This window comes from Pundamilia nyererei, unplaced genomic scaffold (genome assembly GCF_000239375.1).
Source record: "Pundamilia nyererei isolate P.nyererei 1_Seehausen unplaced genomic scaffold, PunNye1.0 scaffold00123, whole genome shotgun sequence".
Lineage (NCBI taxonomy): Eukaryota > Metazoa > Chordata > Actinopteri > Cichliformes > Cichlidae > Pundamilia > Pundamilia nyererei.
This window is the reverse complement of record NW_005187524.1, coordinates 446,456-456,316: the sequence shown is the minus strand read 5'-3', so window position 1 is coordinate 456,316 and position 9,861 is coordinate 446,456. Positions and strand designations below refer to the sequence as shown.

The 9,861-nt window shown below is 43.0% G+C and overlaps 1 protein-coding gene across 2 annotated transcripts in view; it reads right to left on the bottom strand.

Annotated features, from left to right (window-relative positions):
* Positions 1 to 9,861, bottom strand: part of LOC102192428 (latent-transforming growth factor beta-binding protein 2) — an 87,433-nt gene that overhangs the window by 53,841 nt on the left and 23,731 nt on the right. For both annotated transcript variants that reach the window (XM_005742721.2, XM_005742722.2), the window contains exon 4: positions 612 to 871. In XM_005742721.2, the coding sequence (XP_005742778.1) occupies positions 612 to 871 (260 nt within the window). The remainder of the gene's footprint in view (positions 1 to 611; positions 872 to 9,861) is intronic.

Below are 9,861 nucleotides of genomic sequence, written 5' to 3'. Positions count from 1 at the left end.
GTGTTTTGGATATGTGTATGGGTGAAGGAAACAAAGAGAGTGTAGGTGAGCACTGTGTAATGGTGGGAAGCTGTTCAACAGCCGTCGCTGCGGTACGTGGCTAAAAACAGGAGGATGTGGAACGGCAGACAGCTGTGCACGTTGGATCAAAGAGAAGGGGGGAAAAACTGGTGACGTTCACATCACATTTCCAACAGCAACCAGGGTCCAGTGTCTATCATGTCAGAGAAGTGTCTGAGTAAATTCCCAAAGGTTCCGAAGTACGTAACTGCGCAATCTCGCACATGCTCAAACTGCAATAGCTTTGATACGAAACGTCTGTGCATGTGATGGAGACCACAGAGGGTGTGAGGTGTTTGGACAGAGGGAGAAAGGAAGTGCATCCTGGGACGCTGCCAATTTTTCCTCGTGGCTAATGTTGAACAATGACACCACAGGAAGTGTATGCATGTATTGTGGTCACTCTGAATTTCGTCAGGCATTCGTAGCGATTGCATTTGTTTTGAGGTAGCTAGGGGCAGAGGATGTGAAATGATAACGGAGCCACGATTTATGATATTCACAAATATTCTAGTGGAAGACATACATGTATTCAGTCTCATTACACTTACCTGCTGGTAATAATGCATTGCTGAACTGTCCGTGCAGCTGGCTGTTGCTGGTTGGCCTGTGAGTATTGTGGGAATGTGTGTTGGTATGCCCGTTCCTGTTTCCATACCAGTTCCCGTGCTCGTTGCCGTTAGAGTAGCCATTGCCATTGGGCAGAGCGTTGGAGGTTATAGGCCCAGAGGATGATGGATAACGTTTCACAGTACGGGAGGTCCCGGTCTGCTGAGGGGAGGAGTCAGGGGGTCCCCGTCTCACTTGGGTCCTGTAAATTATCACAAGGCCATAAACACATGACCTCAGACAAAAGCTAACGTCCCACACACACATACATGCAGTCACAAAGATACACCCATGAGCATCTTATACGCGTCACCATGAGTGTAAGTGTGCTCAGAAAGCAGGACTCCTAAGAGACAAACATGGCATCTAGCTCATAGATTACTTAATCATACTTAATCGATTTTATAGAATAAAACATTGAAGTTTAATGGAACTGATTTTACTGAATCATTCTTTAAGCACTACAATGCTAAGATAAAATAACAGTGGACCTAACACTGCATTCTCAGCGCCATACTGTTATTCTGGATCTCCACTAGAACAGCTATTATTTATTTGTCTTATCACCATCAGAAACAAGTTATTTTAGCTCCCATATCTTTCAGGCCATCCTCTCAGTAAGCAAACTTACTTCTGATTGGCTGTCGGGTTCTGCAGACAGACTCGTGTGCTTGTGAGCACCACATCCTCAACTTCCCGGTTTTGAGGTTCCAAAAACAAACTTTAAATCTTTTAAACAAAACTCAGTTTCTTGTTTTGTCAGCTTCTCCAATCAGTTGGACATCCATTCTCTGTAAATATTACGCTCATTACCTGCTTATTAGTGGATTTAGTCTTTCAGTCAAATGTTGTACGAGAACAAAAGTCTCTACCCACAAAAAACGTGTCGAATAATCGTATGCAGAGATCTCTGTCTGGTCCTCTCCTGCACGAATCCAAGAGGAGAAAACAGTAACGGCAGTCTGAAGGTCGAACTTTTGGCTCACACAAGCGGACCTTCTTCTTTGAATCTTTGAACATGGTTAAAATGACCACCCACCATTGTATCAGTGTACATATGACAGCACACTGCAGACATCTTAAAGCCATTTCACAGGAATGGATTGGCCAACAAAATATTAGGCAGCCAAAGAGAGTCTGTGTGTGGCTCGTCTTAGAAAAGTGTGTGATTAAACACATCAGATCTTTCCATCACACATTGTGTCTGCATGACTAGATTATGAACTCCTTGTTTTGTCTGACTGTGGCCAACCAGAGAGCAACATCCTGAGTGTTGCGTTGAACTGGAGGAAGTATTAAAACTGGGGTCGACGAACAAAGCTCGACCAGGGCTGCAAGGGGCCAAGTTTTTTCCCCAGTGAGCATTTCATTTGGGTCAATTACTGAGCCAGTGTTGCACGACCTGGAAGTTGAGCTCATGTGAGTGACCTGGAGGAGGCGCGTGCCTCTCAGACAGACAGGCAGACAAGCCTACCTGGGTCTAAGACTGATTTTGGAATGCTGGGATTCAGCCCTGCAAAAAAACAAACAAACAAACAAACATCTGGATCCCACTGATCTGCCCTGACAGACAGGCAGTGAAGGACAAAGGTGAGCTATGCTGGATAGATCAAATAAACACTTGTACAAAACTGTGTTTTTTTAAACCACACATCACAAATCAGCTCTGTTAACCCCCACACACACTCACAACAATAATCAAGCAAATAAACATGTGCGCACACGCACAAAAATGCATATTTGTCCACACAAAAGCAAACACAGACACACCATGTCCCAGCTGTCGTAGATATGGGCAGATTTTGGAGAAAGGATGTGACACGGGGAAACAAGAGGTGCTACTGCCAAGGTAATAACGATGGACAGGAGGTGGCAAAAGACCGTTACGCTTCCATGCTCAAATGTGATTGGGTTTTTCCATCACTAACAGTGACACCTGACCTGCAAGCATCCTGCCTCACTTCCTAGGCTTAGCCAGCTGTTGCTCTGTCTACCTCTCGTATGTTCAATGGCAAAGTGGTTTCCTCCCAGTGTGAGCTCATGTTTACCCTCTCTGCCTGCAGATCAGGGAGCACACGGGGCAAGCACAACCTCACTCTGACGTCAAGGCCTCTGTGGCTTAAAGCGGAATCATTCCCCTCCCTTGTTCTGGGTGACTTGAAAGCAATTTCGAAGTTTACATGGGACATGGGCTGTACAGACAGATGGAAGTAATGTTTGGGGTATCAAGCAATGGCCATACAGTTTTAATTAAATCACTTAAGTCAGCAATAACAGAGCTGCTGAGCACATGGTACAAATTCTGAAATAAGGCAAATAAAAATGAATGGAAAAAAATAATAATAGCTGCGTAGTTCTCAGTCTTTCAGCAGCTGGTATCATCTGACACTTTTCAGTTCAACAAAGCTACTTAGCATTTATAAAATGCAAAAAGCTCTCACCAAGCACCAATCAGAACAGACAACGCTAGCATGTAATATAGGTTGGTAAAGAGGAAACACATTCACTTGCCTGGTCACTTTATTAGGTACAACCTTTCAACTGTCAAGAACAATTTCTAATCAGCCAATCACATGGCAGTGACTCGATGCATTTAGGCAAGTAAACATAGTCAAGACGACCTGCCTTAAGTTCAAACCGAGTAGGGGATTTAAGTGGCTTTGTTACTTCTAAATGGGATAGCTGTTGGTGCCAGTATTTCAGAAACTACTGATTTACTGGGGGTTTCCTACACATCCATCTCATGGGTTTGTGGTCAGAAAGGGAGAATCTTGTGAGCAGCAGTTCTCTGGTTTAAAAGACCTTATTGATCACAGAGGTCAAAGCAGAATGGTCAGAAGGCAACAGTAACTCAAATGCCAAAGCTATGCAAAAGAGCATCTCTGAATGCACAAAAAGCTGAACTTTTGACTAAGGCAGCTAAAGACAGGAAACTTAGTTTAAAATTCACGTGGGTTCACTAAAATTTGGCAGCAGAAAAGTGGAACAATATTGCCTGGTCAGATGAGTCTAAATTTCTACAGTAAGATTAGGATGTTACAATCAGAAATGAGTGAAAACAACATAAAAGTATGAATCTATCCTGCTGTGTTGAGCCTGAGGAACAGGAGAGTAATAATGTGGATGTGCAGCAACTGTGTGATGATATCATGTCAATATGGACCAAAATCTCTGAGGGATACTCCGGCACCTTGTTTGAAGATTTAAAGCAGGCAAAAGGAGCCCAAGCAGGTACTAATAATGAAGTGTAGAAACCCAAGAGCTGACACCAAAAGACAGATAAGAACTTACTCAGATCTCCAGAAATTTGACTAGTACTGCTTCATGTTATTTAAATACTGAAAGGTTGCAGGGACATCTACTTCCCTTTCTGAATAATCAGAACCTTTTAACAAAAACAGTAAATATGAACTGACACCAAGACTGGAAATACCATTCTCAAATCCAATGCAAGCTTTAGAAGCAGGCAGTGGGTGGGCGTATGCTAAAGCATCAGTAAAATGTTCATGCCGGTATTCCAGATATTAAATCTGACTTTCTGGTGAGATGCTTTTATAGCATGAGAAAGACCCCGCCATCTCCCTAAAGCACAATTGCAGCACTTCACATGCAGACGTAAAATTGGTAGTCATCAGATATCACTCTCCAAAATAAGCACACATAATGTAATTTATGATTTCACTAGCAAGGCCCAAAGTAGTGCAAGCTTCTGAAATCATGAAGTAAAATGAGGTTATATCCATTTTATAGTTATAGATGCTCTGTGCTTGGACACTACCATATAGTGCAAAGTTTGTCTGAGTTAAGCCTATGAAATGAAATAATTCATGTTCAGAACATGTGCTCGGTAATTATATTCACAGAGAGAGAACGAATTCTGATAAATCTTGATCCAAACACTTGATCAAAGCATCAGCTCGTATCTGACAGCAAAGGAAGCCTCCAACTAAGACATGAAGTAACTGTCAGTGTCCACTATCACTCATTATCATTCATTTCACATGCATGGAAAACATTTAAAGCTAAACCTCATCACATCTGAAGAAATTACAAATCACATTCGGGGCCAAGAATATAAGCTCGACATGAATCAACACTGCAAAAAGTATTATTTGGCACTCAGCTTGCGACATACTGTATCTTTGAACTCATTTAGCATTACAATATGTGAACATTAGCTCTCACAAAGGCATGACAGCCGGCGTGAATGCCTGTTCCAGCCTCGTCAGGCTCAAATGAGTTGGAGAGGAGGCATTTTTGGAGCACAAACAGTACACAGTTAAGCACTGTGAAAACAAGCCAATATCAAGAACTGGAGGACAGTCAAAAGGACTACAGATCCTCCAACTCAGTGACGCTTCCAAACAAAATAGCAGGTGTAGCATGAATTTTCATGTTAAGACTGTGATCTGTGGAAGGGCGAGGATAAATGTGGATAAAGTCAGCTATCTGGATTTGTTTAAGCACCACGAAACTCCAACAGCAGTTGCTCGAAAAGCACCGCTTCCAACCATCCCAGTGGTGACTGTTGTTTCTGTAAGTTGCCCGGTGTCTAGCCTTTTGCTCCGACAGAAATTCAAGATTTATCTAATGATCCTGCTCACCCCGAGCACTCGCTCACACACACATGCATGCAGTGACCCAGATCTTCAAGAACTGTTTACACCTTAAACTGTCTCCGTAGCCCACACTGCAGGACGACGCCGGATAAGTGTTTATGTGAAGCACAGCGCAGTAATGTATGGGCCACAGCTGATTCATTCACTAACAGTTCTGTCTCTGAGGCGCTTTCATTACCCACTGTCTCTATAAATCTCCTTGCTATATAAAGCACACTTGTCAGTTTAACGTATTTCAGGCAGAAACCGTTTTTTCTGGCCTCAGGATGCTGAATGAGTTGGAAAGGTCAGGACTGTGTGATATTAAATGGTTTTTCACTAGCTTGCTCACCACTTGAAGCTCAGCACATGTCCAACCTGGTATAGCACATTTTTCATTTTGATTTGTTTGAGAATACCAAAGTCACATGTAATGGCTTGGGTTGTTGACTTCTAGTAGCTAATGCAGAAAATAGGCTGATACGAAGAGCTTGTCTGCTTGTTAGATGGAGCCATTTGGCTTTGACGAGACTGTCAAAACAAGACAGTCTGACAGTAGGCAGAAGTGTCTGGCACGAGCATCCCAGTCTGGGTCACAGTGGCTCTCAGCCTTGTCACTTGGTCCAGTTTTAGTTTTCTTTCTGTGGAGTAGGACATAACCTCTGGAGCGATGAGTGGCAAACCTCTGAATCCATCAGCAGGTTTAAAACCAATCAACAAGAGTCACTCAATAGCACTGAGGAAAATCGAGTCATTATTCTTCTTATTTAAACAAAAAGTTAAATAGCTCCATTTACCGCTTTCCAACATGGAACATCAGCCAAAAGAACCCTTATTACATAAGAGCTGAACATAATTAGGGCAATTTGAAGCCTACTTGTTAAATGGGGAAATAAATGACGGTCATCAAAGACCAAGTGTAAATCAAAGTTTACTCACATCCATTTCATTCAGAGGAAGCGCTAAACGCTGTTGTTCGGCTCAAAAAGTTATGTTTGGATATGCATATCATCGCTCAAACTGAAGGGGGGGGGGGAGCACAAAACTGGGGAAAAATGTGCAAACAGCAGCTGAAACAATGAAAACCTTGTACTACTCAACCACTGCAAACACTGTTGTTGGCAACAAAGAAAAGAGAAGATTTATGAGCGTATTCACGACAGACGTGCACTTTCGCAGTCAAAGAGGGAGCACTGTGAACTGTACGGCGCACTTTGCGAGGGGGTACAAAAAGTTTGGGGTATAACAAAGTATGCTGGCCATTTTCCAAAGCTTTCCAAAGGTAACGGTTACGAGATCTGAACTCGGAAAGAATTAGCCACGCAGCTAACAAACAAACACCGAGAACATCTTTGAAACAGACAGAAATCATCCATCTTTGTGTACAATATTTTACAATTGAGAACGTCAGCAAGGACATTTTTCAGCAAAATCTCTACAGCAGATGGTGCTCCGCATTACACAGACTAAAGCCTGCAGACAAGGAGGGAGAGTGCACACTGTTGAAACTAGTCCCAGGAGGTGTTATTCAAGAACATTAGCAAAGACATACACACTTGACTCTTGTTCGTGTTTTGCTATTCAAATCCCAGTAGTGTTGTGAATCTGTGTGATGGTCCAAGACTCCAACCACAATGTAGCAAGGAAAATAGAAAATATTCCAGATTAGCAGTAATGATACTTGAAGGATGGCTAAGAGTCTCGTTGCCAACTATGACTTGTTTGCTTCAGAATTTGATTTAGCTAAATCTGAGCTGTTTGTATCTGATATTTGATAAGAAATTAATTACTCATTGGATATTTTGAGTCTATTTTGGTTTTTGCTTTGAAATCATAGCCTTGTTTTGCCATATTCGATCTCCCCCGCCCCCCAGGAAAATGGGGGAGATGCTTGGTTAGGAGACTTTGGTCTGACTTAACAGCCTTGGTGTATTTTAGGAGGTGAAAGAAGTCTGAAACAGAATTTATTCTTTCTTACCAACCCAGTCAACGCACCAAACCATCTGCACCACCGGTGGCCAAAACCCCACTGCGGTCACACATCTCATTCCTCAGACTTTATGGAGAACACTCTCATCCATTCATCATTCGCCACCGAGGTCCCTGTGTGTTTCTTTCAATAAAACCCTGAGGTCTGATCCTAAACATGCACCAATAAATATAATATCCAACCCCAAGGACTCTTTCATTTTATTGTTGTTGTGTCCTTCCTCATAGCAACAAGGTCATGCAATGGCATAGTGGTAAAGTTTGTGCTCAGTGAAACTTCAAAAATAACTCAACACCAGCCTCTGTCACATTAAAGTCTTACCCTAAATTACAGCTTTTTGTGAATGTTTAATGTCTGGTAGTAAATGTTTTGACCTCCAGAGTCTTGGCGTTTGTCGCAGCATCTTTTGCAGGATAATCATGCTGATATCTGAGTCTTAGATTGAAGCAAATATCTTAACGGGTCAGAAAATATGCCTTATCGCCTCCTCGACCAAGCTTAAATGTGCTGCACAGGCAAGAGAGTGATAACGGTCTATTCATTTAAGTTGTGGCAAGAAAAAATAAAGAATTTTTCCAATATTCATGACTTTTTCTCTTTCCACTGTATATGAAAATGAACAAATTTTAACTGAGTGCACCTTTGAAATTCAATTTAAATGTGCCAGAAGTGCCAGTGGTCCAACATCTGTCCCATAATATAAAGTATGAATAAAAGGAAACACCTAGTCACTGGAACATGTGCATTGCTTTAACGATAAGCTCCTCTCTACTAAAACAGGTTTTTCTCGTATACGTGGCCGCATAAGGCCAAACATCAGTGAGCAATTAAGGCCCAGTCTTTCTTTGATAACATCTCTAGTCATTATGACTTGGATAATTGTGGGTCCTGGCAGAATATTCCCCCTTGTGAAAATATGGGTGTGTCTAAGGGCTTATCGCACCAGCCACGGAGGCTGGATTAAATCATGTTCTCTCTGTCTGGACGGCCTTCCAGGAATCCCACTAGTAGCAGCCAGAGCCTGGGTGAAATGAGTTACAGTGGGGCTGGATTGATTCAGAAAGCTTTTTATTCTCCCCCAGGGGAAGAGTCTTATATTAGTGCAACAACTGGGCCTGGTGCACCATGGAAAGCAGAAAAGGGTCTTGAGAAATTGACTGAGCAAAGACTGTTATTCGGATCAGCCGAAGTGCCGCGCAGACAAATGAAGAGATGAAGTTCCACTTAATTTTATAGGTATAACTTCCCCCAGCGTCTGCATGAAAATAGATTTTCTGTAAATCTGACCTCACTGAGGTTTGCCGACATTACATGATCAAAACACATGACTCCTGCCGTCTGCTCAAACGCAGCGCAGGCCAGCACCTGTGAAATAATCAGCTCCCTTTTTTTATCTCCGGGGGGTGGGAGGGGGCAGGCAGTAGCCGTGCCAATGTGCCAAGTTTTCGCCTCAGCATTTAAAAAGCAGGGTTTTCACATCCAGGAAGCAGTGAGTCTGGATGAAAGAAAATCAGTGTGGTTGCTGTGGTTCAGGGGCCAGAACCAAAATGCCTGCAGGCCTGGTGAGCTGAGAAGCCATTTAATATTCTCCCGTTTATTGTAGTTGCTCTGATCATTAACTTAGTAAAAACGCCGCAAGACAGGTCAGCAGGAAGAGCCATTACCAACTGCTGACTGAGGCTATATATGCTGGTCAGAGTCATATGTCAGACTGCTTTCACGATAAGCCAAAAAGGGTTTCCATTTAGAAGAGTGATTAAGCAAATTTTTGAATTGGAATATAATGCTGGTTTGAAAAGAAATTTTACAGGGACCACAGGGCAGAAATGCAGACATGAACAAGTCCCGCTTTTGGAGGTCTACTTTTGTATAGTTTTAAACTTTTGGAGGTCTACTTCATCCCCCAGTGGAACCCACAGGAACCCTACATCCTGACATCTGAATGGATTAACTGGTCCCATGCATAGCCATACTGCTAATTCATGCTTTCAACACCATGCCCCATATCTGGGAGATGTGTCTGATTGATGCTATCTCCATCTGCCTCAGTGCCGGAGGTGGAGGCCGGAGAGCATTCCGGGACAGGCGTGCTTCTTTCTTTCTATAATTGCTGTACAGTATTTGTCCGTCCGACAGCTGCATCTGCACAGGCCAGCTTGATGAGGTGGATTTGGCCACGGACGCAGAGCCCGCTGGCACGGCGACTCAGAGAGAGTGTTTCAGATGGGGCTTTGGGAGAGGTGGGACGGGGGAGAGAAAGACATATCTGTCCCATGCTGACTGCTGAGTTCTCTATGGTCCTTTGTTCCCTCTGGCCTAGCAGGAAGCCAAACACTCATGGGACTCGTTTGGCTCTGTGATTGTAGGAAAAAAAAAAAACACCAACTCTTCCTGGCCTGGCTCGGTTAGTATTGTTGTGTGTTAAAATTGCTCACATACAGCAATCTAGAATACATTTGGATGTGCATAGTAACAAGTGTAATGAAAAATAGCTGATCAATCTTTACTATTTCACGCTGAGACGAATTTAACACGCCTTTTCTATCATGTGGAGGGTTCACTTAAGGACAGTGTAGCCTCCATAGCTCTACTCTGGCATATTAA